General features: G+C 72.0%; 5 protein-coding genes across 5 annotated transcripts; 2 read left to right on the plus strand and 3 right to left on the minus strand.

The window, feature by feature from the left end:
- Positions 1 to 1,397: 1,397 nt before the first annotated feature.
- On the plus strand, positions 1,398 to 8,784 carry AURANDRAFT_61817 (hypothetical protein; the record flags this gene model as incomplete). Its single annotated transcript, XM_009035516.1, has 5 exons — positions 1,398 to 2,150; positions 3,281 to 5,219; positions 5,348 to 5,481; positions 5,793 to 8,054; positions 8,254 to 8,784. The coding sequence occupies 5 exons, from the start codon at positions 1,398 to 1,400 to the stop codon at positions 8,782 to 8,784; spliced, it is 5,619 nt and encodes a 1,872-aa protein (XP_009033764.1).
- Positions 8,785 to 8,887: 103 nt separating this feature from the next.
- On the minus strand, positions 8,888 to 9,982 carry AURANDRAFT_20828 (hypothetical protein; the record flags this gene model as incomplete). Its single annotated transcript, XM_009035674.1, has 2 exons — positions 8,888 to 9,412; positions 9,491 to 9,982. The coding sequence occupies 2 exons, from the start codon at positions 9,980 to 9,982 to the stop codon at positions 8,888 to 8,890; spliced, it is 1,017 nt and encodes a 338-aa protein (XP_009033922.1).
- A 1,002-nt stretch (positions 9,983 to 10,984) lies between these two features.
- Positions 10,985 to 11,728, plus strand: AURANDRAFT_11851 (hypothetical protein; the record flags this gene model as incomplete). Its single annotated transcript, XM_009035517.1, has 1 exon — positions 10,985 to 11,728. A coding segment is annotated over one exon (744 nt), but the record flags the coding sequence as incomplete, so codon positions are not given.
- Positions 11,729 to 15,947: 4,219 nt separating this feature from the next.
- AURANDRAFT_21207 (hypothetical protein) lies at positions 15,948 to 16,655 on the minus strand (the record flags this gene model as incomplete). The annotated part of the gene is made up of 1 exon (XM_009035673.1): positions 15,948 to 16,655. A coding segment is annotated over one exon (708 nt), but the record flags the coding sequence as incomplete, so codon positions are not given.
- Positions 16,656 to 22,572: 5,917 nt separating this feature from the next.
- On the minus strand, positions 22,573 to 23,197 carry AURANDRAFT_59883 (hypothetical protein; the record flags this gene model as incomplete). Its single annotated transcript, XM_009035672.1, has 1 exon — positions 22,573 to 23,197. A coding segment is annotated over one exon (612 nt), but the record flags the coding sequence as incomplete, so codon positions are not given.
- Positions 23,198 to 25,427: the final 2,230 nt, after the last annotated feature.

Here is a 25,427-nt window from a genome sequence, read left to right on the forward strand (position 1 = left end):
GCGTCGTTGCGTTCGAGCCGCGACGCGGAGAGGCTCAGCGACGCGTTGCCGCCCTCGAGGAAGAGCGCGCCGCCGTCGCCGACGGCCGAGTTGTGGACGAAGGTCGTCGCGGAGACGCCGACCTCGAGGCCGTAGCCCGCGACCGCGCCGCCGGAGCCCCGGGCGAGGTTGTCGCGGAAGGCGCAGCCCTCGAAGGCGAGGATCGCGTGGCGGCCGGCGTAGACCGCGCCGCCGTCGCCGAGCGCCGTGTTGTTCTCGAAGGCGCAGGTGTTCACGCTCAAAAGGCCGCCGCCGCTCGCGACGCCGTGGGCGACGTAGATCGCGCTCCCGTTGCCGGAGGAGGCGGCGTCGCGGAGCGCGAGGCCCGCGAGGCTCAGGCCGCCGGGGCGGCCGCCGACGTTGAAGATGCGGCCGCCGGCGCCGGAGAGCGCGCAGGGCGCCGCGCAGGCCGGGCCGGCCTCGATCTCCAGCAGCCGCCCGTCGATCGTGGGCAGCGGCGACCCGGCGAGCGTGATGCTGTCGTTGAGGAAGATGCGACCGACCTCCGGCTCCTCCATCGCCTCCACGAGCTCCGGGAGCGTGGCGACCTAATAAGCATGACGGTGACGATTTCTCATTGTTTTCCCACCCCAAATCTCTCGAAAATCGTCACGGCCACAGGACGCTGGTGGCGACGTAGACCGTCTTGAGGTTCTCCGCCGACGCCAGCGCGGCGAGCGCGACGGCGCGTTGGAGGAGCGCCATAGTTGCGATCGCGCGCGGTCTTGGCGGCGCAGTAGGACGCGCAGTGCGGAGGGCTGCCCACTCGGAATCGGCGAGCAGCACCTTTGCTGCATCTTGCACCCGATCAGACTCTCTCGGCCACCTCACCTGCGCCGACACGCCTCGACCTGCCTGTTTGCCACACGCAGAGTAGGCCACCTCACCAGCTTCGCTACGCCATGTGCCGCCCTCCAGCCCTCGAGGAGGAGCAGGCGGCGCTGCAGGCGCGCGCGACGCGGACGAAGCGCGCGGCCGCGGCCATGACCTTCGTGTCCATGGCCGCCATGGCCTCGACGATGCCCTACACGCAGAGCAAGCGCGACGCCGTGGGCTGCGACGCGCTCTGCGTCGGCGCGATGACGTCCGCGCGGTCGGCGCTGTCCCTCGTCGGCGCGCCGCTCGTCGGTCGCCTCTCGGACGCCGCGGGGCGGAAAGCGGCGCTGGGCGTCGCGTCCGGCGCGTCGCTTGCGTCGTCGCTGCTCCTCGCGCGGGCGTCGACGCGCGCGGGCCTCTGGGCCGCGCTCGCGCCGTCGGCGCTCCTCGGCCACTCCTACGACGCGCTAAAAGCCACGCTCGCGGACGCGCACCAAGGCGTCGGCGACGCGGAGCTCGCGGGCGCGCAGGGCGCGCTGGGCATGGCCGCGGGCGTGGGCTTCCTCGGCGTCGCCGCGGGCGGCGCGCTCGCGACGCCCGCGCGGTCCGCGGCCGTCGCTCTGTTCGCCTTTTTCTTCGCCGCGCTCTGCGTCGCCTTCGCGCTGCCCCGCGGCGCCGCGCCGGCGACGGCGAGGGCGGCGGCGGCGCCCGGCGGCTTTTTCGCCGCCGTCGCGGAGCTCGCGCGGCTGCCGTCGGCCCGGAGCCCCGGCGGCCTCGTCGTCCTCTCGCTGCGCCTCGTCATGGGCCTGTCGTTCCACGTCTTCATGGCCGTCTGGCAGACGAGCCTCAAGGCGCGCTTCCCGGACTTTGGACCGTCGGACCACGCCAAGTTCATGGGCTTCATCGGCCTCGGCTACGCGGCGAGCCAGGGCCTGGTATCCAAGCCCGCGATCAAATTCGCGGAGACGCGCGGCGGCGGCGAGAAGAACCTGCTCGTCGCCTGCTGCGCGTGCCTCAGCCTCGGCCGCGTCGCCGCGGTCGCCTCGACGTCGCTCCCGCTCGTCTACGCCGCCTACGCGCCGGTCATCGTCGCGCTGGGTGTGGTGAACGCGGCCATCACCGGCGCCGTGTCGCGCGTCGCGCCGCCGGACGAGCGCGGCACGTTCTTCGGCGTCGTCTCGGCCATCGAGAGCTGCACGGGCATCGTCGGCCCCATGGTCGGCGGCGTCGTCTCCCTCAAAGGCACGGGCGCGGTCTGCGCCGTCGTCTGCGCCCTCTACGCCGCGGCGGCCGCCGTCATCCACCGCCACTGGCACCGCCTCGCCACCGACCCCGCGAAGAAGGCGAGCTGACTCGCGCGCGTCGCGTAAGCGCGCTAGAATCGTGTGTCCCGGATCCAGTAGTAGCAGGTCAGCCACAGCGCCTCAAGTAGCATCCCCTGAATAGCAAAAGTACCGCGACTCAGAGCTCGTCCCCCGGCGACGGCGTCGGGCCGAACGCGTAGCCGCTCGCGAGGAGGCCGGCGACGGCGGCGGCGAAGTCCGCGGCGGCGGGCCTCGGCGGCCGGGCCTGGGCTTTGAAGAAGTCGTACTCGAGGGCCATGGCCCGCGCGTAGAGCTCGCGCGCGCGGCCCGCGTCGACGTCGTCGCGCGCGGCGAGCGCGTCGAAGAGGTTTTCGATGAGCGCCGCGGCGTCGCGGAAGTCCGGCGACGCGTAGGTGTGGACCCACTCCGCGTAGGGGTTGCTGCGGACGACGCCGCGGGCCATCTCGTCGCGGAACCACGCGGCGCCGGCCGCGTTCAGCGCGTCGCCGACGGCCGCGTAGAGGACCATGCACGGCGCCATGGCCGCGACGACCTCGGCCGCGGACGAGGCCGGGTCGCGGGAGACGGCGTCGAGGAAGTCGACGTAGGCCGTCGTCGCCGGCAGGGGCGCGAAGCCCGCCGAGAGGTCCGCGCCCCACTTCTTCGCGTAGCCCGCGTGGAGGTCGAGCTCCTCGTCGACGGCCGCCGCGAGCGTCCCCAGATCTTCGGCGCAGCGCGGCATGCCGTCCGGGCACTTGGCGATGGTGCGCTTGTAGGCGTCGGCGAAGGCCGCGAGGAAGGCCGCGTCCTGGGCCACGTAGGTCGCGAAGGCCTCGCGCCGCAGCGTGCCGGCGCCGATGCCCAGCACGAACTCGTCGGTCAGCGACGCCACCGCACTGTCCCGGTTCGCCTCCCAGAGCTCGAGGCTCGTCGGCGCCGCCAAGGCCAGCGGCAGCAGCCACGCCGCGACGACGCGCATGCTTGCTGAGCGCGCGGAGCTGCCACTTCGAGCTTTAGCGATCTCGATGTTGAAAATTGCACTTTCCCTGCCACTTCATCGGGGCAGCCTTGGACTTCAGCCCGCGCGCTCTCCGGAGCTATTCAATTGGTGCGCCAGTCAGGACTCGCTGGCCATGTGCAAGGCCGGCGCCTCGACCGCCGGCGCGGCCCTGGCCGTGGTGCTCACGTGCCTCTGCGTCTTCGTCATGGGCGGCGTCGTCTTCGGTATTTCGAGCTTCTATCCCGTCCTCTACGGCCAGGGCCTCTACGAGGGCGAGTGCGCCGACCTCGAGGCCTGCCCGGCGGAGCGGCCCTGCTGCGCCAAGCAGCGGAGCTCCGTCGTCTTCCTCTCGTCGGCGTGCCTCTTCGCCGCCGACGGAATAATGGTCCTCTACGGCGAGCTCAACGACCGCGCGGGCCCGGCCGCGTGTTTGGCGTCCGGGTCGCTCCTCGCCGTCGCGTCGTTCCTGGGCCTCTGGCTGGCGGCGTGGTGGGATTTAGGCGCGGCGGCCTGGTTCGCGGCCCTCCTCGGCCTCGGCCTCGCCGGGCCCGGCGTCTTCATGGGCTGCCTGGGCTTCGGGGGCGCGTACCCGGCCGTCGAGCCCGTCGTGTCGGCCATCGCCGCGGCCATGTGGGACTCGTCGGCGATCGTCTTCCTCATCTGGGCCTTCGCCGCCAAGTTTTTGCCCCTCGCGCACGTCGCCTTCGCCTGGGCGCTCGGCGCGGCGGTCCTGGGCTTCGCGGCGTGGCGATTGCTCAAGTCCGCGGCCGCCGGCGGCGACGGCGACCGCGGCGCGCCCCTCCTCGCCGAGGGCGCGCCCAAGGCGCCGCCGCCGCGGCTCCGCGACGTCTTCGCGCGGCGCGACTGGGCCTGGCTCCTCGCCTTCATGGCGCTCTACAACCTGAAGTCGAGCGTCTACATCGAGACCGTCAGTCTCGAGGTCCGCGCGCTCGGCGCGTTCTCCGAGGCCCAGGCGCGGCGCTTCGACGTCTTCTTCGACGTCGCCTTCCCCGCGGGCGGTCTGGCCACGTCCGTCGTCGCCGCCGCGTGCCTCCAGCGCTGGTCCAAGCGGCCCAAGGCCTACTTTGCGGTCGTCGTCGCGCTGGCCGTCGCGTTCGTCGCCGTCCAGCTCGCGCCCGCGCGTCCGGCGCAGTACGCCGCCGCCGCGCTCTTCGGACCCGCGCGGACGTTCCAGTGGGCGGCCTACTTCCACTTCGTCGAGTCGCAGCCCGACCGGTTCCCGCCCGCGCTCGTCGGCCGGCTCCTCGGCTACGGGAACTTGGTCATCGCGGTCGTCGGCGACGGCCTGCCCTACGCGTGCGCGGCCTACGCCGGCGGCGCGCCCTGGCCGCCGTCCGCCGCGGGCCGCTACGTCGCGCTGCACGGCGCGCTGGCCGCGGCCGTCGTCGCCGCGGCCGCGGGCCTCTGCCGCGAGCTGCGGCGGCCGGAGGGCCTCGCGGAGCTCCACGTCTTCGACATGGACGGCACGCTCCTCGTGAGTCGGGGCCGCGAGATCATCGTCGACGAGGCCACGGGCGCGCGCGCGGCCGTGCACCCCTTGATCGAGGCGCACGTGACGAAGCCGCCGCGCCACTCGTCGTCCTACGCGTTCTGCGGCGAGGAGGACGCGCACGGCGACCCCTTCGATTTGATAGAAAACGCCGTCGTCGTCCCCGGCGCCGCCGCGGCCATGCGCGCGGCCGCCGCGCGGCCCGGCTGCGGCGTCGCCGTGCTGACGGCGCGCGCGCACGACGCGGCGTGGCTCGCGGACAAGCTCTCGCAGAAGCTCGGCCTCCCGCGCGGCGCGCTGTCGCCGGCGCGCGTCCTCTGCGTCTACCACGCGGCCTTCGGCGCGTCCGGGTCGACGTCCGCGCGGAAGAACGCGGCGCTGCTCCGGCTCGTCGCGCAAACGCGGCCCCGGCGCGTCGTCTTCTACGACGACGTCGCGGCGAACGTGGCGGGCGCGCGGCGCCTCTTCGACGCGCGCGGCGACCTGCAGGGCAGGACAAGAGAGCGAAATTCCCAACTTCAAAGGCTCATATCTCGGCCGTTTTCCACTCGTTTCGGCTGATTTTTGGACGAGCGATCATCTTTCGGAACGGCCTCGACGCGTGGATGCTTTTTCCGGAACGCACGCGCGCGGAACACTCACGTTGAAGCGACGTTGAATCTCTCTTGTCCTGCCCAGGCGACCTGCCGCCCCTCGAGACGGTCCTCGTGCCTCTGGCCGAGAGCCTCGCGGCGCTCGAGGCCGCCGGCGAGGACGTCGTCGACGCGCTCCACCCGCAGTGCCGCGACTCGACGGGGTCCCTGAACCCGCTCGTCATGGACCTCCAGGACCAGCTCGCCAAGGAGCCCCTCCTCCGCCGCCTCTCCTCGGGCTCCATCCACGCCGACGCGTCGCCGGGCCCGCCGAACGGCCGCAAGAGCCCGCCCTAGCGCCCGCGTTTTATCCGCTCCGAACCGAGGCCTAGCGGTGCCACTGGCGCAGAGCTTCCGAAAGCCTACCGAAAGTTTTTTACGAACTGCAACATGCACTTCAAGTGCTGTGGAAAGCTCTCCCGACTCGACGAGCGCCTTCGTCGAGTGGAGCAGCGCGCGCGGCGGCAATGGCGACCGAGACGGCCGAAGAGGCGCGCCTGCGCGAGCTTTTGATGGCGAGCGACAGCGACAGCGACGACGGCGAGCACCCGCTTCCGCCGCGCGAGAGCGAGGGCAGCGTCGAGGCGGTGGAGCCCGAGCCGGCGCCGCCGACGCCGCCGCCGACCTACGAGGATCTGCTCGCCGGGGCGAGCAACACACCGGATGCAGCGGCCGAGGAGCGCGCGCGCGTCGAGGAAGCGCGCCGCGACGCGGAGAGACGCGACGCGGAGACGCGGGCCGCCGAGGAGGCGCAGAAGGCGCGGCGCGCGGCGGAGGCCAAGGTCGTGGCGGAGATGCGCGTCGCCGAGGACGCGCGGCGCGCGGCGGAGGCCCAGGCCGCCGAGGACGCGCGGCGCGCGGCGGAGGCCCAGGCCGCCGAGGACGCGCGGCGCGCGGCGGAGGCCCAGGCCGCCGAGGAGGCGCGGCGCGCGGCGGAGGCCCGGGCCGCCGAGGAGGCGCGGCGCGCGGCGGAGGCCCGGGCCGCCGAGGACGCGGAGGCGGCGCGGCGCCGCGCTGAGGCCGAAGCCCGCGCCGAGGCCGACGCGCGCGTCGCGGCGGCGGCGCGCGCGGCCGAGGCGCCGCCGGCCTACGAGCCGCCGGTCGAGGCCGCGCGGAACCCGTTCGTCGACGACGCGGCCGCCGACGTCGAGGCGGCGCCGCGCATGCCCGTGCTGAGCGTCGCGGACATGGGGCTCGAGGAGGAGGCCGACGAGGACGAGCTCGACTTCGCCGCGCCTCCCGGCGACGACACGGCGGGCGACGAGGCGCTCGCGCGCGCGCTCGCGGGCGACGGCGCGGGCGACGAGGCGCTCGCGCGGGCCCTCGCGGGCGAGGGCGCGGGCGACGAGGCGCTCGCGCGGGCCCTCGCGGTCGGCGACGCGGCGCCCCCCGAGGACGCGGGCGACGACGCGGACCTCGCCGCGGCGATCGCGGCGTCGCTCGCCGTCGACGCGCCGTCGGCGCCCGCGGGCGAGGCCGCGCGCGCGCCGGCGTCCTGGGGCGTCTGCGGCCAGGCGTCGGGCCTCGCCTTCGACGAGGGCCGGAGCTACGCGGCGCCGCTACGAGTGGACGCGGCGTGGGCCGACGTCGAGGCCCTGGTCGAGTCCGTGCTGGCGGCCCACGGCCTCGTGCGGTCGTCGCTGCCCGCGCTCGTCGACCCGTCGTCGTCGCTCTGCGAGGACCTGCCCTGTTTTTTAGCGGACGCGCGCGGCGCGCACCCCTTTGGTTTAGCCGTCGGAGGCGGCGCGACGCCGGACAAGCGGCGCGTGCTCTTCGTCGGCGCGCGCGACCCCGGCAGGCCCTGGACCCGCGAGGCCGACGGCGCGCGGGCCGCGGCGCTCCGCGCGGTGCGCGAGGCCGTCGCCGAGGCGGATTTGGCGGAGCCGACGGTGTCGACGGCGCCGAAGACCGACGTCTGCGACGTCTTCTTAGCCGATCTGCAGCGGGCCTACTTCGTGGAGCTCGAGGCCGCTTTGAAGGACGTCGCGGACCCGCTCGACGCGCTCGCGCACCGGGAAGAACTGAAAGTCGCGCGGCTCGCCGTGCTCCTGCGGCCGACGTTCGACGCCGCGGGCTTTTCGCCGCCGCCGCCGAGCCGGGCGCCGCCGCTCGCGAGCTTCCCGCTCGACTTGGCGCCCGGCGACGGGCTCGGCGCGTTCCCGGACGGGCCCGAGGCCGCCGCGCGGCGCATTAGAAACGACGTCGGCGACGCGGGCGACGCCGCGGCGTTCCTCGCGGCGGCGCTCCGATCCGTCGCGGCGCGGGCGGCCCGGGAGGCGCGCGCGCGCGTGGACCGCAAGAACAGGAGCGTCGCCGCGCGGCTGCGCAACGCCGAGACCTGCGCCGACGGCCTGGTCGACGCGCTGCGGGCCCGGCGCCTCGCGGCGCCCCGGCCGGCGCGCGGCGCCGAGGCCCAGTTCTCGAGCTTGTTCCGCGTCGCCAACACCGCCCGCGACGCGCTTTTGTACGACTGCGGCGCCGTGGACGCGACGTCGGTCTGCGAACACGGCTCCGGCCCGCCGCGCGCGGGGCGGCTCTACGTGGCGTCCTCGGGCGTCTTTTTCCACTCGCCGGGCCTCGCGGGCTTCGGCGCGCGCCAGATCGTCCTCCCCTACTACGCCCTCAAGCCGCCGGAGGTCGTCGACGGCCCGCTGCCCGGCGGCGGCCTCGCGGCCGTGGCGACGAAGCTCGCCGCGGCGCTCGTGCGCGCCACGGACGGCCGGCTGGGCCGCCTCCGCTTCGTCGACGACTGTGTGGAAATCAACCAGTGGAACGCCCTGTCCAGCAAAAACTTCAAACCTCTCTATCTCGGTCAAATCGAAGTCGATTCGGCTGATTTTTGGACGAATCGATTGCTCTCGTTGAGTTCTCGAAGCACAGCTGAAGAGTCTGGTCCGAACCGTTCGATTACGCGCACATCGAAGTCGGGTTGAAGATTTGATTTCCACACAGGTCGACGAGAGCGGCCGCGCGACGGCGTTCCTCGTGCCGCCGTCGCCGCTCGACGCGGACCACGCGCGGCAGATCGCGGGCCTCGCGGCGCGCGCCGCGGCGCTGGACGCGGCGGCGCGGGCCGCGCGCGCGGTGTCCGCCGCGCCGTCGAGCCCGCGCGGGCCCGCGTCGGAGGCGGAGATACTGGCGCGCGTGCGGCGCCTCTCGGAGCTGTCCGCGCGGAACTCGCGGCTCCTGCGCGCCGTCGCCGACGAGCCGCCGCCGCCGGCGACGCCGCTGGACCTGCTCTCCGGCGTCGACGTCCTCGAGGCGGGCCGGCGCGCGACCGCGGCCGTCGTCGAGGCGGGCCGCCGCGCGTCCGCGGCCGTGCTCCCGGAGAACGAGGAGGCGCGCGACAAGCGCGACCTCATCGCGCGCCTCGGTGCGACCCCGCCGGGCGACGCGGAGCCCGAGGCGCCGCCGGCCTACGACGCCGCCGCGCCGCAGCGCGGGAACCTCGACGCGTTCCTCGCGGCCGCGCGGAGCTCCTAATTCTCGGCGAGAGGAATTAAGGTTACTCGCGCGGTCGACGTGGCCCGGCGCCCATCGAAGGGGCGGCGGGGCACGGCGGCGCGGCGGACGAGCGAGCGGCGACCTAGGCGCGCTTCTTGAGCGCGAAGGCGAACAAGCCCGCGACGGCGGCGACGCCGACCGCGAGCTTGAGCCAGTCGGGCTCGCCCTTCGCGGCCTTGGCGCGGTCCGCGGCGACGCGGTCGGCGATGGCGAGCGTCGACTTCTCGAGGTTCAGCGTGTAGAAGTGGAGGCCCGGCGCGCCGTACTTGAGGAGCTGGTGCGACATCTCGACGCCGAGGTCGACGCCGTAGGACTTGAGCTCCGCGTCGTCGGACGCGCGCGTGTCCACGGCCTTGGCGACGGCCTCGGGGACGCGCGTCTTGCACATGGTCGTCATCTTGCGGAAGCCGCCGGCGGCCTGGACGAGCATGATGCCGGGCACGACGGGCACGTCGATGCCGCACTTGCGGCACTCCTTGAGGAACGCGCCGTAGGTCGACGCGTCGAAGAACATCTGCGTGATGATCATGTCCGCGCCGGCGTCGACCTTCTTCTTGAGGTAGTCCATCTCGAGCTTGAAGGACGCGTCGGGGCAGACGAAGACCTTCTTCGTGCCGTCGTCCTCGACGACGACCTTGCAGCGGCTCCGCTCGCTCTCGGAGAGCGACGCCTCGGAGTCGCCGACGTGGACGATCGTGTCCGGGTGGCCCTCGGGGTAGCCCGCCACCGACAGGCAGAAGTAGTCGCCGTGCGTCTCGCGGATGAACTTGACGAGGTCCAAGGCGCACTCGAAGCCGCCCTCCGTCGCCTCCCACTTGTCCTGGCCCACGGGCGGGTCGCCGCGGAGCGCGACGATGTTCGCGACGCCGTTGTCGCGGCAGGTCTTGAGCGCCTTGACGACGTCGGCCTTGGCGACGTTCGTGCACGTGAGGTGCATGTTCGGCTCGAGGCCCAGCTGCTTCATCTTGAGCGTGAGCTCCATGGTCAGGTCCGACGTCGACCCGCCGGCGCCCCACGTCATGTCGCAGAAGAGCGGCATGCGCGCCGCCTTCATGCGCTCGAAGCGGGCCTCGAGGTTCTTGACGCCCTGCTCGCTGCGCGGCGGGAAGTACTCGTAGGAGACCCAGTCCTCGCCCTTGGCCGCCTTTTGCGCGATGAGGTCGTTGATCTTCGGCATCGTCGCCTGCGGAGCGCGGGTAACGGTCACAGCGGGTGCTGTTTGCGCGTTTCGGCGCGCGCGCGTTTCGGCGGTGGTTGGGCGCGCGCGCGCGTTTCGGCGGCGGGCGGGCGCGCGTTTCGGCGGTGCTGAAACGTTTGCGCTGAAACGTTTGCGCGCGTTTCGGCTCGTCTGTCAGCGATGGCGATCTCTCACGTCTGCGTCGGTTCCCGACGACGCGCGCGACTCCGCGAGTGGTCGAGACGCCGCGGCGCACGACGGCTGCTAGATGTGCTGCTGCTTTAACGTAGGAATCGACGCTGGTTAGCGACCGATGTGGACACGACGGGCTGCGACGTGGGCGTGCGAATGTTGATCAGGCTGTTGTCGCCCTCGCCAAGGCCAGGCCAAGACCGCAGCCAGCCGCCGGGGGTCGACCCAGCCAGCCAGCCAGGGACGTCCGGTCCACGGAACGACCCCTCGCTACAACCTCTACAACGCGCGCCTACGGCGCGCCGCGCCGTCCTGGGGCGGCTGCGGCGACCGGCTGGCCGCCGGCCACGCGCGTCGGCGCTCGCGCTTCCGTCACCCCCGGCGGCCACTCCGGGCGCCTAACTAGATTTTGACATGATTCCCGCGCGAAAATCGCAAGATTTGCACATGCAACGTCTACATTGAAGAAATGGGTGGCTCTCATTGGCCAGCCAGCCAGCCAGCCAACATCTACCTCACGGTCAGCCAAACCGGGTCCCGGCGGAGGGTTGTTATCGTGGACTGCCCTAGCCCTCGCCGACCGCGATCTGCGCTGCCACAACGTGACGAGGTATGCTGGCACTTCAGCGCGCGCGCCCGCTGCTGCTGCAGACAACCAGTCGCGCGCTGCGCCGCCGTTGCCTGTCGCAGCGCGTCGAGGTCCTGCAGCGGCCGGCGGAGAGCGGGTCGTCCTACACGAAGTTCGACGCCAACGACGGCGGCGCCTGGCGCGTCGAGAAGGTCGAGAAGCGCTTCAACCCCGTGGAGCCGTTCCTGCCCGCGGGGTTCCCGACGACGGTGACGCCCGGCTACGGCACCTACGCGGCGCTGCAGTTCGCGGCCTACGCGTGCAGCTCCGCGTGCGGCGTCTTGAGCACGCGCGTGCTGCTCGCGGCCGTCGGCGTCGGCGACGGCGCGGCGGCGCCGCTGGCGGCGGCGGCGAACTGGGCCATCAAGGACGGCCTGGGCATGCTCGGCGGCGTCGCCTTCGCCGCGACGTGGTCCAACTCGCTCGACGCGCGGCCGCGGCAGTGGCGGCTCCGGTCGAGCGCGGCGTTGGATTTGGCGTCGCTCGTGGAGCTCGCGGCGCTGCCGGCCTTCCCCCAGTACTTCGTGCCCATCGCGGGCCTGGCCAACGTGGCCAAGAACGTGTCCTACCTCGCGGCGAGCGCGAGCCGCGCGGCGATCCACCAGTCGCTGTCCGCGCGGAGCGACGCGTCGAATCTCGCGGATCTCACGGCGAAGACGGGCTCGCAGACCATCGTCGCGTCGCTCTGCGGCCTGGCGCTGGGCGTCGCGGCGTCCAACGCCTGCGGCGCCGAGGCGTCGGACGTCTGGCCCGCCTGGGCGGCGCTGTCCGCGTGCCACCTCGGCTGCACGTACGCGTCGTTGAAGTACGTGAACACGACGACGCTCGACGACGCGCGGCTCGCGGCGTTGGTCGACGCCTTCCGGGAGACGGGCGCCTGCCCGACGCCCGCCGACGTGTCGGAGCGCGAGTCGCTCTTCCTTGACGGCGCATCGAGCTGGCTCTCCTTCGGCGACGACGTCGCGACCTGCGCGGCGTCGCCCGCGGCGTTCGCGGCCCTCGACGACCGCGGCGGCTTCCTGCTCTGCCCGGACGGCGACCGCGTGCGCGTCCTGCTCTACGAGGACGCGGCGCCGGCGGACGTGCTCGGGGCGGCCTTTGCGGCCGCGGCCGCGCGCGACGCCGCGGAGGCCGACCCGGGCGGCGCGGCGGCCTTCGTCGCCGCCATCGCGGGCGCCGGCTGGCGCGTGGACACGCTGCCCGTGGCCTTCGACAAGGGCCGCCTCCTCCGCGCGCCGCCCGCCGTCGCCGACCCCGGGGCGGCGGAATAAGTTTTTCAGTCATTGAAGTTTGCATCTACGCGAAACTCACATGGTGTCGTCACACGCTTGGACGGCGGGCTGGGGGTAGTGGCCGCGCATCGCCACAGCCTTCCGCAGCATGAACGCCATCTCGGCGTACCTCGCTTCCGCGACCCCGTCGGTGGGCTGCCTGGGCGACTGCACGCTCGACGACGACGGCCCCGAGGCCGCGGCGCCGAGCGACGAGTTCCGGCGCCTGCCGCCCGACGACGCGCCGCCGCCCCGGGAGACGGTCTTCGAGCGCATGGCCTTCAAGACCATCTACGTGCAGCGCGCGAGGCTCAAACCCGATGGCTTCTTCGCTTTACTCTCCGACGCGACGGGCGTCGGCGACCTCGCGCGCAACGCCTTTGGCGACGCGCTCTACGCGCTCCACTGCGAGGCCGGCGACCGGCGGCGCGGCGTCGCGTTTAAGGCCGCGGAGCGCGCCGTGAAGCGCGTCAAGTTGGCGCGCGAGACCTTCGAGCGCGTCGTCGCGTCGTCCCACTTCGACGGCGAGTTCGTCACGCCCGACGACTTCAAGCGCCTGCTCTTCGGCGTCGTGCGGCGCATCTACGAGGAGGACGCGCGCAAGGACGCCGTCAAGCTCGACTTCGACCACGGCTTCGGCGACGCGATGGAACTTTTGGACAAGACGGGCGAGGGCGACGAGTCGTTCCGGCGCTACGACTCCGCCGGGAACGGCAGGATCGACGTCGACGAGGCCTGCGCGATGGCGCTCGTCGTCGGAGGCGCCTTCGACGCCTTCATCGACGCGTCGCTCGCGGGGGGCGGCGGCGGCACTCTGACGGCGGACGACTACAACGTCGCGCTGCGAAAGCTCGGCTTCGGCGACGTCTGCAAGGTGTTCCAGGGCCAGTTCGTCGAAGGCGTCTTCCGCAGGATCGACAACGACGGCGACGGGCGCATCGCCCTGCCGGAGTTTCTGGTCAACGCCGCGCGGCTCCTGCGGCCCGTGTCCTTCGAGCGCGCCGTCTCCGAGGCCGAGGGCTACCCGGGCTGGGTGCCGCTCGGCGGCGCGTCCGCGGAAGACATCAACGCGCTGGTGTCGACGCTGCAGACGGGCGACGTGCTCCTGAGCCGCCTCGACGACGACATGGGCCAGTTCCAGCGTCCCGTGGCCGCGACGATGTTCGAGAGATTTCGGCTGGGAAAACGATGAAACATCGTTACCGTCGTGCTCGGTAGGCCAGTTCATCCAGTTCAGCATGGACTCGCCCTGGTCGCACGCGGGCGTCGTGCTCCGGCTCGGGTCGTCGCACGCGGGCGGCACGCCGAACGAGAAGACGGAGGACCTGCTCAAGCGGTTCCCCTTCCGGCGGCGGTCGCACAAATTTTGCGCGCCGGGGTATTGCCGATGTTTCGACTGGGGCGGCGGCGCGTTCGCGGCGTCGTGCCTCAAGTGCGAGGGCGTGCTCGTGCTCGAGTCGACGGGCGAGGGCATCCACGTCTACGATCTGGCGCACCGCTACTTCGAGTCGGCCTTTTCGTCGAGGATCCGCGCGCTCGCCGTGCGCCGCGTCTCCGTGGAGCGCACGCCCTACGACGCCGCGCGCGCGGCGGACTTCTGCCGCGCGGTCCGCGGCTCGCTCTACAGCACGGTCCGCGACGAGCTCAAGGAGGCCGTGTCCTACCACCTCGCGGACGAGGCCGGCGCCGCGCGGCGCGACGCCGCCGCCAAGGATCCGTCCCACTTCTGCTCCAAGGTGAGCTACGGCTTCTTCCAGCACATGGGCTGGTGCGACGACGAGCGCAACCCGTCGACGGTCATGCCCTCCGACTTTGCGTCCAACGACGCGTCGCACCGCGGCGTGCTCAACCGCGACGTCGCCCTCGCGGACGGCGCCCACTTCCTCCCGCTCCAGGTCATCTGGACGCCGCAGCTCGACGCGCCGCTCCCCTGGCGGCCCGCGAAGAAGGCGAGGTAATTTTTTAATCCGGCGCGCCGCCGCAGTAGGCCGCGTGGAGCGCCGCGTCGTCGGGGAACAGCGCCGTCCGCGCGCGCGCCTTCGCCGCGGCGCCAAGGTCGGACGCGTAGAAGGGCGCGATGCGGTCCCGGTACGCCGCGTTCTGCGGGTGCAGGGTACTGTTGGATTCGCGGACATGGAGGTTCATCGTCGTCGACGCCAGACGGTCGGGCTCGCCGAGGGCCGCGGCGAGCGCGGAAAAGTCGGCCTCGAGTTTTTCCGTGCAGAGGTAGTGGACCTCCGCGGCGGCGCAGTCGAGGCCCGCGAGGTACTGCGTCGTCGACGCTTTGACGCCGAAGCACGCGCCGTCCTTGGCCACACCGTGGTCCGGGTGGCTTTCGTCGAAGACGGCGGCGAAGATGTCGTCGGCCGATCGGTTCCAGAGCGGGAACTCGACGCAGTGCTTCCTGTTGCGCGAAAAGCAGTTGCGGCCGTTGCGGCACGCGTTGAGCGCCGACCGCGCGCGCGCCGCGGGATCGCGCAGCGACACGATGAAGCACCGCGGCCGCGGCAGCTTCCGCGCCGCGAAGGGCGCGAGCCAGGCGCTCGGCCGCAGGTCCGGCGCCTCAAAGTCCGCGGCGGCGACCGACGCCGCGGTGATGCGATGGTCGTGGTGCACGTAGGGGCTGCCGTAGAGGCGCATGAGGTTCGTGACCGTGCGCGTCCCCGTGAACGGCGGCGCGAGGTTCATGCACTGCGCGAGCGGTGAGGTGCATCGCGCCGCCGCCGCGCGGCAGGCCGGGTCGTCGACGAGCCGGTTCGCCGCCGCGATGACGGGCAGCGCCAGCAGCATCATGTTGGCCGGCCTACATCGTGCACATCAACACCTCGATGTAAAGTGCAACTTGCCGTAAACATTAACCAAACCAACCAACGTGGCACGCAATGGCTCGAGGATTCACGCTCGCGCTGTGCATCGGCAATGCTATCGCCTTCCTCCCGCGCACGCATCTTAGCGCACCCACGTTGCTGCGCAGCGCCGATGCGGACGACTACCCGTCGGACGCGACGGCGCCCGTCGAGGCGGCGCTGATCGATGCGGCCGAGGCGGCGCCGCCCATGTCGCCGGACGCGCTCAAGGTCGCCCTCTTCGGCCTCGGCGCGGCGACGTCGCGCGGCGAGTCGGCGACGGCCGACGAGAAGGATGAGCTCAAAACGCTGGCGACCATGCTCGAGGGCCACCGCGACGACGGCGCGGGCGCGCCGACGGCGCGCGCCAAGGGCACCTGGGAGCTCTGCGCGTCGACGACGCAATTGTTCCGCTCGTCGCCGTTCTTCATGGCCGGCCGCGCCGTCTGCGCGGAGGGCGAGGAGGCAAAGCGCTACAACTGGTTCTGCGACATGCATCGAGCGGCGCTGGCCATCAGCACGATCGACCGCGTGCGCCAGGTCGTCTCCGACGACAAGGTCACGTCCGAGTTCGAGGTCGACGTCGGCGCCGTGCCGTTCCTGTCGGACTACACGCCCTTCTCCTACAGCGGCGGCCTACCCGTGACGATCCGCGGCGCGATCGTCTCGACGGCCGACATCACGCGGACCGACGCGACCGAGCACGAGCTCTTCATGGACACGGTGCGCATCAAGGGCTCGAACATCCCGGGCCTCCGCGCGCTCCTCGACGGGCCCGTCGCGCTCGACTCGCGCGCGCTGAGCTCGACGCTCGAGGGCATCGACGCGCTGAACTACGCCCCCCCGAAGCCCGTCTTCCGGACGACGTTCTGCGACGACACGATCCGCGTCTCCCGCGACCAGGACGACAACGTGTTCGTCTACCGCAAGGTCTCGTCGTCCACGGAGCCGCGCGCGTTCGACGACGCGCCGTCCGACCTCAACGTCGGGAGCCTCGTCGCGGGCTTCGTCGACTCGTTCTCCTGGATCTAACACGTCCTAGTCGGCCCGATCATGTTCCGGTACTCGTGGTCTTTGTCCTCGGGATCGCCCTCGACGAAGGGGTCGCCGCGGATTTCGGAGCACTGGGGCAGGGCCGAGAGCGCCGCGACGTCGTCATCCGTCAAATCGGCGGCGGCCCAGGCACCGAAGACGGCGAGGTTCTCCGCCATGTGGGCCGGGTCCGTGCTTCGCGGCTGCGTCGCGACGCCGAGCTTCGCGTGCCACCGCAGGAGCACCTCCGCGGGCGACCGGCCGAGACGCGCGGCGATGGATCGGACCAGGGGCTCCTCGAGCAGCGTCGGCGTCCCCACGCTCGCGTTGAAGCGCGTCCAGTCCGCGCGACCGAGCGGCGAGTAGCCCGTGAACAGGATGTCGCGCGCGTCGCAAAAGTCCTTGAGCGCCCGGATGCGCGGCGACGCGAGCGACTGGTGGAGGTGGAACTTCGTCTGTAAAACCGCCGGCAGCGTCACGTTCGCGTCGACGAGCTCCTCTAGCCACGCGAGCTCCCAGTTGGCCACGCCGCACGCGCGCGTCCGATTCTTCGCCATCCAGCCCAGGCAGCTCCGCCACACGACCAAGCGACAGGCCGCCGTCGTGGGATACGCGCAGATTCTGGCGGGCTCCATGCCCGTGTTGCCCAGGTCGCCCTCGTGCGCGAGATACAGATCCGCGTAGTCCAGCCCGAGCCACGCGAGCTCCCAGTCCGCCTGGCCCTTGCCGATCACGGGCACTTAGGGCTCGTCGATGGCCATCATCGGACCCGCGAAGCCGCTCTTGACCGTGATGAAGAGGTCTTCGCGCGCGACGCCCGACTGCTCGATGCCCAGCCGCGTGCCCCGGGCGTCGCACTGGTGGCCGAGGCGGCGCCGCGCCACATCGTCGCCGGACGACGCGCCGGCGCACGTCGGGCCGAGCACGGGGCCCCAGAGCGGGCTCGAGTCGCCGTAGGGGAACCCGGTGTCGATGCGCGTCCCGCCCATGGCCAGCCAGTCACGCGTCGCGTTGACGGCGGGACAGTAGCTCTCCGTGCAGCAGGCCGGGTACTTCCAGCACTGCGGCTGCGTGGGTGTCGTGGGGATCTCGAAGCCGGGGCCGTTTAATCCCAAGCCCGTCATGGGGTAGAACGTGCCGGCACGGCCGCATTTTTGAGGAGGATGCTGGGCACAGCGGGAGAGCCGGAACAGCACGAGAGCCAGGACAGTACGAGCGCCAGTATAGGCCGCATCGCCTTGGGCTGCCTCTCAGAGTCAGGCTAGGCTAGGATGCTGGGCACAGCGGGAGAGCCGGAACAGCACGAGAGCCAGGACAACACGAGTGCCAGAACAAGCCGCATCGCCTTCCCGGGGCTGCCTCTCAGAGTCAACATCAGCCTTTGACCCAGGTTGCCGTTCTGCCAAGGCATCGCATCGATCTGCGCGGTGTGAGACGTCGATCCGAGCTGCTCGGTTTCGCGAACAAAGCTCGGCGTGCTCGCAAAGTCGGCTCGAACGATGCGCGTCAGCATCGCACTCATCCTGTGCTGCGCGACGGCGCTCGAGACCGCGCGGCCGCAGGCGACGGCGCTGCGGCCGCACACGCGCCGCGCGATGCTCGGTGGGCTCGCGGTCGCGCCCGCGATCGCGACGGCGGCGGCGCGCGCCGACGACGACCTCAAGGCGCTGCTCGGCGCCGTGACCGCCGCGGAGGACGCCAAGGTCCAGGCGAAGGCGGACGCGGAGCGCGTCGAGCGCGAGCTCGCGTCCATGAGCGCCGCCGAGCGGCTCAAATTCCAGCGGAAGCAGGCGGCCATCGACAACAAGGCCGCCGCCGACGAGGCCGCGCGGAAGTTCCGGGTCGTCTTCGGCGACCAGGACGTGGCCGACGCCAAGCCCGAGGACACGACGCGGAATCCGCCCAAGGCCATGTAACTTCGACGTCCTTCGACGTGGAGGGCAGTAGCAGGGTCCAAGGATGGCTGCGTCTTAGGGAGAGGACGGATCGTCGCACCGTTGTCGGAGGCGGAGAAGGTGCTCGAGCGACTTCAACGTGGCATCAACTAAATCGGCCCGACTCGGAGCCTGAGCTGCGAGGTGGATCTGGGGCAGAGCGCTGACGGTGCTGGCGGTAACGCAGCTGCGCAGCTAGCTAGCATGCGCATCTCCGCGACGACGCTCTGCCTCGCGTCGTGCTGCGTCGCCTTCGTGCCGCAGCGACGCATACGGACACAATCTCTGCGGCGCGCCGCGACGAAGGAGGTCGTCGTCGTCGGCGGCGGCTGGGCCGGCTACAGCGCCGCTGCCGCCCTGAGCACGTCGCCCGATGTCAAGGTGACGATCCTCGAGGCGTCGCCGAAAGCGTCCGGCGGCCTCGCCGGCGGCTGGCGCACGGCCGGCGGCCGCGCCGTCGAGGCCGGGATCCACGGGTTCTGGCGCGAGTACCGAAATACCTTCGACGCCATCGAGAAGATCGGCCTGCGGGTCGACGACGTGCTGTCGGACTACTCGCCGTCCGTGCTCTACTCGCGGCGCGGCAAGGTCGCGACCGGCGTCGCGTGTCGTTTCGCGCCCGGAAGCCATCCGTCGCTTCGTAGGTCGCGACGGCGCCGGTCCTCGGCGCGCCGCCGCCGCGCGCGTCGTCGGCCGCGGGCGCGGTCGCGCGGCTCGCGGCGCTCGTGCCTCCCCCGCTCGACACGGCGCTCCTCGCGGACTTCGCGCCGGGGAGCGTGCTCAACGCCGCGGACCGCGCGTCGGCCGTGGGCCTGCTCGCGCCCTGGGCCGACTTCGGCCAGGAGGACGACGCGTCCTGGGCGCGCTACGACGCCATCGACGCGGAAACCTTGTTTAAAGACCGCGGCGGCGTGTCGGCGAACCTCTACGACGAGCTCGTCGCGCCCATGCTCCACGTGCTGCCCATGGCGCCGGGCGACGACGTCTCCGCGGCCGCGGCGCTGAGCTGCTTCCACGTGTTCGCGCTCCAGACGCGCGGCGCCTTCGACGTGAAGTGGTGCGCGGGGGGCATCAGCGAGAAGATCTTCGCGCCCTGGCAGGACCAGCTCGAGGGCCGCGGCGTCGCCATCGCCGGCGGGTCCCGCGTGGAATCGATCGCGCGCGGCGACGACGGAACGTTCGAGGTGGCCGTGCAGGGCGGCGCGGCGCGGCGCGCGGACGCCGTCGTCTTCGCCGTCGGCGGCGTCTCGGCGGCGAAGCTGTCCGCCGCGTCGCCGGGCCTCCTCGGCGACGAGAACCTCGCGGCGCTGCGGGGCGTGACCTGCGTCGCCGCGCGGCTCTGGCTGAAGCCGTCGCCGGAGACGACGGGGCTCCGGGGCGGGCGCCACGGCGCGACGCGCGCGCCGCGGAGGGTCGCGGACGAGATGCGCGACTCGCCCGTCGCCGTCGTCGGGCCCGGGGTCTTGCCGGAGCTCGCGGAGACGGGCTTCTGCGTCTACGACTTGGACCGCATGCACGACGAGCAGCAGGCGGCGGACGACACGTGCTGCCTGGAGGTCGACTTCTACCGCGCGGGCGACGTCGCGGACTTGGACGACGACGCCGTCGCGGACGTCGCGCTCCGGGCCGTCGCGGGCGCGCTCGGCCTCGCGCGGCCCTTGGACGCCGCGGACCTCGTCGACGTGGCGGTCGTCCGCGCGCGCGACGCGGTGTCCCACTTCGACGTCGGCTCGGCGGCGGCGTCGCCGCCGACGCGGCTCGGGCCCGGCGTCTACGCGGCGGGCGACTACGTGGACCGTTCCGGCCACGCGTCCTGGTCCACGGAGAAGGCCGTCGTCACGGGGCGCCAGTGCGCCGCGGCGCTCGCGGCGGACCTCGGCCTCGCGGGCGTCGAGGCGGACATCGAGCCCGCGGCGCGGGACACGGCCCAGCTCGCGGCGCTGCGCGCCGCGGCGCGCGCGCTCCGGAGCCTGCCGAACTTCCCCGAGCTCCCGCCGCCGGCGCCCTGGGCGTCGCTGTTGCGGAGGTAGCCTGGTGTTACCTACTTGTAGTGCGACCTCTACGCGAGGATCAACTCCGACTACTGCGTATTAACGGCGACCTCACACGGCGGCGGCCCTCTCGAGGGTGACCTCCTCGCCGAACTTGCCGACGACCTTCTCCACGAAGGCGCTGTCCTTGGCGGGCAGGAGCGTGAGGAGCGGCGCGCCGTCGGCGCCGAGGATCCGCGCGATGGGCCCGCCCGTCTTCGGCGACACGCCGAGCGTCGCGCTCTTGGCCGCGTCGACGTCGAGGTGCAGCTCGAACTCCGGCGGGTCGTCCGCCGTCTCGCCGGGCACCTTCGTCGTGAGCAGCGTCTTGCCCGACGGCATCGTCTTCTCGGAGAACGTCCAGAGCCAGCTGTCGCTCGTCGCCTCCATGATGGCCGCCGCGCCTAGAGGGGTACGATCGACGGTCGCGCGAGACTCAATGTGGGACAGTACGATCGATGGTCGCGCGAGACTTATCGTGGGACACCGGCGGGCACCCGGCACCATGCAGATGGAGCGCACGGGCCCGTGCGGCACGATATGGCTCAGGAACTCCTCGAGGCTCATGGACGTCGCGCGCAGCGTTGTTGAAGGCGATTTCGCGGTCGCGCGCGATCGCTGCGGCGCCGAAGGCGCGTGCGAGCGCTGCGGCGCGAAGCTGGCTGCCGTCGCGAGCACAAGCGCCGTGAAGATCTTGGAGGCGGCCATGCTCTCAGAGCTCGATCGAGTGCGGCTCAGCGCGGCTCGACTGGCCGGGGCCCGGGCGCGGCGCCGACACGCCGCGGCCGCGCAGGCCTCCGCGCCGCCCCGCACACGTCCGCAACGGATCTCGCGTTAGAACCCGACGCTCAGCAGCCGCGGGCTCTGGCGCCGGAGCGCCGCCCGGAGCGCGGCGCGCGCCGCGTCCGTGGCCGCGTGCGCGCCGAGGTCGTAGGCGAACGGCTCCGCGCCGAAGTTGACGTGGACCGCGTCGCCGTGGTCGAGGCCGACGGTCGGGTAGAGGGGCCCGCGGAGGTGGTCGCGGCTCAGGGGCGTCGCGCCGAGGTAGGCGCCGTTCTTCGTGAAGAAGACGCTCCCCGACGCGCGGTCGACGCCGCAGCCGACGACGTCGCCGTGGCCGAAGGGCTCGTGGCTGCTCACGGCCGCGCCGTCGCCGTGGAAGCGGCCGCCGTCGTCGCCGTGGTAGCCCCAGGAGTCGCCGTCCCAGCCGGGCATGAGGTGGTCCGCCGCGAAGCCGCGCGCGCTCAGGCCGATGGCGACGCAGGGCGGCGCGGCGGCCTCGCGTCCCGGCCCCGGCCGCGGCGCGCCCGTCATCGTCACGCGCAGCTCGAAGTAGGCCACGAGGCTCGGGTCCGCGGCCAGGCGCGTGTCCACAAAGGGGAACGTGTCGCAGACGACGCGCGGCGTCACCGCGGCCTCGAGGCGCCCGCCGCGGTCGCTACTCGGCGACGGCGTCCGCGGCCGCCGGTGCGCGGCGAGGAACGCGCGCGCCGCGGCGACGGGCGACCGCGGCGCCATGAGCCGCGGCGGCGCGAGGCGCAGGGGCGGCGGCGGCGGCGGGCCGTCGCCGGAGGGAGCGGGGGGCGACCCGGAGAGGAACGTCCGCGCGCGCCGCAGCAGGCTCCGAGAGGAACGGTCCGCGTGCTCCGACGACCGGGGCGCCGGCGCGTCGTAGTCGTCGCCGAAGAAGGCGACGTCGGCGACGGCGGACCGGTCGCCGACGCCGAGCTCGCCCTCGAACGCGACCTCGATCAAGCCCGAGGAAGTCCGCGAGCACCGGAGCTTGGTCGCCGCGCGGAAGCCGCAGCGCAGGGACGGCGGCGGCCGCGCCAGCGGGTAGAGCTCGTAGGCCGGCGCCCGCGTGTCCACGGGCGCGCCCTCGGGCAGGCCCCAGCGCGCCCGGCAGAGCGGCAGCCAGATGTGCTCGTCGAGGGCCGCGCGGCGGTTGTGCGTCGAGGTGGTCGACGCTTGCAAGAGCTCCTTCGGCGTGGCGCAGGTGAGCACGTGGCGCAGCACGTCCTCGGGGAGGTCCGCGAGGGGCATTGCTAGGAGTTCTGCTTAAGAAGCTCGAACATCTGGAGCATTTTTGCCCGAGATCCGATTCGCGCGCCAAAAGTTGCCGTCATCGTCGTCCAAGTTGCAGTTAGACGGCTGCGCCAACCTTCACGAAACCTGGGCAAGCCAACCAGCCCCCACAAGCCCAAAACGGCGAAAACCAGACGAAGCTTACAGAAAGAAAAAAGCGCCCCCCGGAGCCGATCAGAGGGGCAGCAGCGGCCACGCGGTCTTCGGGAGCGCGAACGCGCTGCAGAACGCCGTGGGGTCGGGGAAGAACGAGCCCGCGTTCGCGTCGAGGTCGAGGCGCTCGAGGGTCAGCGCGCCGTGGTCCCCCGGCGCCGCCCCCCGCCGCGCGGCGGCCTCGAGCTCGACGACGAAGGACCGGCACTTGGACTCGGAGACGACGTGCTCGGACGCGTAGAAGAGGTCCACGGGGTTGCCCCGGGGCACCTCCTCCGTGAGCGCGCTGTTCGCGTGGAGCTCCGTCGCGCCCGTGTCCGCGACGAGCACGGGCGCCGACGCCGCCGTGACGCCGCCCGCGAGGCACAGCGCGACGCCGTGGCGCTTGCAGGCCTTCTGGAGCGCCCAGAGCGTCGACCGGCCGCCGCGCGCGGTCTGGCCGCCGCCGCTGCTCAGGATGCGGTTGACCGTGAGGCGCCTCAACGCCTCGACGAGCCGGTGCATCTTCTGGAGGTCCGTCGTCCGCCGGAGCACCTCGTCGACGGCGCGGTGGAAGACGACGACGACGTCGCCGTCGCCCTCGAGCTCGAGATCGCCGGCGCCGCCCGCCGCGCCGGCGGGCGCCCGCGCGGCGGCGACGAGCGTCGCCGTCGCCTCGAGGTCCACGCCGCCGTCGCCCGCGAGGCACCCGAGTGCGAACGCGCGGCAGCCGACCTTCCGCAGGCTCCGGATCTCCGCGCACATCTCCTCGACCTCCTCGCGGCAGTAGACGAAGTCGCCGCCGCGCACGCGCACGAGCGCCACGACCTCGACGGCCGACGCCGCGCACTCCCCAAGGCACAGGGACACGAGCGTCGGCGACGGCGTCAGGCCCCCGCAGTGCAGGGACCCGCGGCCGCAGACCTCGACGCGCGACGCGCCGCCGGCGACGGCGTTGCGCACGGACTCGCGCGAGTCGCAGCACGCCTCGAGGATCGCCGGGGTCGGGGCTGGGTCCTCCTTGACCTCGTCCTCGAGGACGACCTCACGCATGCTTGGAAGCTGAGTTCTCTCACTTTGGCAGCTACCTCAACGACACTGCACCTTCTCGGAAAAATTGAACGGCACACGCGGCTCCGCGTCTTGGTAAAATCCGAAAGAGTTCGTTAGTGCCGCAACGTTTGAAATTGTTCGCGATCCGATGGTGCGCGCGGCTTTGTGTCTGTGTCCGGACACCAGACACCACCGCAGGCCGCGCACCGCGGGAGATCAGTACACAGTCTTAGGGGAACACCCCCTATCTACGTCGGCAAAAGCTGTCGGGAACGGGGGGGCTGTTCGGCACGACTGCGGGGCGCGGGCCGCCGCGCCGCCGGGCGGGATCTTGGATCGCCGGCGGGGGCTGGCCTCGGTGCGCGGGCTTGGGGGGTCCTCAGGAGCCCTGGCCGACGACGAGGAGCGTCGCCGCGGCGTCGAAGGCCTCCGGCGGCGGCTGCTCGAAGGGCGTGACGAGCTTCGAGTACGAGTCCGTGCGGCTGTGGGGCGTCATCGCCTTGTCGCTCAGGGGCTCCTCGGAGATGGAGTCGGCGGCGAAGGAGCTCGACGACGACTTCCGGCTGTGGGCGAGGTCGAGGTCGTCGCAGGACACGACGCGCTCGCGGCCCGGCGCGGCTCCGGGCGTCACGGCCAGCGGCGGCGGCGGCGGCGGGCTCCCGAGGTGGCCGAAGAGGCGCTGGCGCTTGGGGGAGGGCGTCGACGCCGCGGCGCACTCGGCGACGCGTCGCCGCAGGAGCTCGTCTACGCGCTCGCCGAAGGAACGGGACGTCTCCGGCCGGATCTCGCAGTTCGGCGTGCTCTCGATAAGATTCTCGTCGTCGTGGTCGTCGGCGGCGTAGATGGAGAAGCCCTGGAAGCAGTCTCCGTCGGAACTACTCGACGAAAGAGATGATGTTGACATGGCATGGTCCATGGTGGCGCGGGGGCGCTGCGGCGAGCCGGCGTCAGTGCGGCTTCTGCAGGATATTTTCGCTTGTGAGACCCTTATTCCGGCGAGTGAGAGAGCGCCTCTTTTTGCGCTTGGCGGCCGTAACACTTCCCCCGGGGGGCGTCAACCACGCTTGGCGGGGCCTGGGGGCGCACTGGGCCGAGTTGCACGGCGTATTTCTCGAGCGACAGGAGGCGCCAGACTCGCGACTCGCTCCGATCCCGAGATCTCTCTATCTCTCCGGTGTGATTTACGCTGCACGTGCAGGCACGTTGCACCGACGTTACGGACAAAAAAAAACAATTAAAAATAGACTGTAGGCCCCCACGCCATCACACCGCCCGCGTCGCCGCGGCCACGACCGCGGGTCCGAGCATGGCGTCGAGGTTCTTCGCGTCGGCGCCGAAGAACACGGTGCTCTTGTCGTTGAGCGCGGCGCCCGTCTTCTCGATGACGGCGAGCTTCACGGCGACGTCGCTCGCCTCGAGGAGGTCCGCGGCCTTCTTCGCGCCCTCGGCCTTGATCTTCGTCGCCTCGGCCTCCCCGCGCGCGCGGATCGTCTCGCTCTCCGCCTGTGTGGAAATCAACCAGTGAGCTGGGACGTCGGGGCCAAACTTCTGAAACCTCTAGCTCGGTCAAATCGAAGTCGATTCGGCTGATTTTTGGACGAATCGATTGCTCTCGTCGAGTTCTCGAAGCACGGCGAAATAGTCTGGTCCAAACCGTTCGATTACGCGCACATTGAAGTCGGGTTGAAGATTTGATTTCCACACAGCTCTCCGCGAGGCCGCGCGCCTCGATGAGCGCGGCCGACGCGCGGCCGCGGGCCACCGTCTCGAACTTCTGGGCCTCGGCGGCGGCGACGGCGCCCTGGGCGAGCGACGACTGGAGCGTGCGGTCGCTCGGCACCGCCGCGACGATGTTGATGGAGATGATGGACACGCCGTACGTCGCGGTCACCGCGTTCGCGTGGTCGACGCACGTCTGGAGGCGGTCGATGTCGAAGAGCGGCGAACTCTTCTGGGCGACGGCCGCGTGGTCCCCGGCGGGGTCCTCTACCGCCGTCGCGTCCGCGAGCGGCGGTTCGACGCCCTTCTGCACGACGGTGGCGACGTTGAACGTGTCGCTGTACTGCACCGCGCCGATGAAGGCCGCGAGCGACGCCTCGGCCTGCTTGAGCACGTCGTTCGTGAGCTTGCCGATGTCGCCGATGTCGGAGCTGGCCGACATGTCCTGGCCGCCGGCGCTGATCGTCTCCGCGGAGTTCTTGGCCGCGATGTCGACGTTCGTGATGCGCCAAATTACGGTCGC

The sequence above is a fragment of the Aureococcus anophagefferens genome (genome assembly GCF_000186865.1).
Source record: "Aureococcus anophagefferens unplaced genomic scaffold AURANscaffold_3, whole genome shotgun sequence".
NCBI classification, from domain to species: domain Eukaryota; class Pelagophyceae; order Pelagomonadales; family Pelagomonadaceae; genus Aureococcus; species Aureococcus anophagefferens.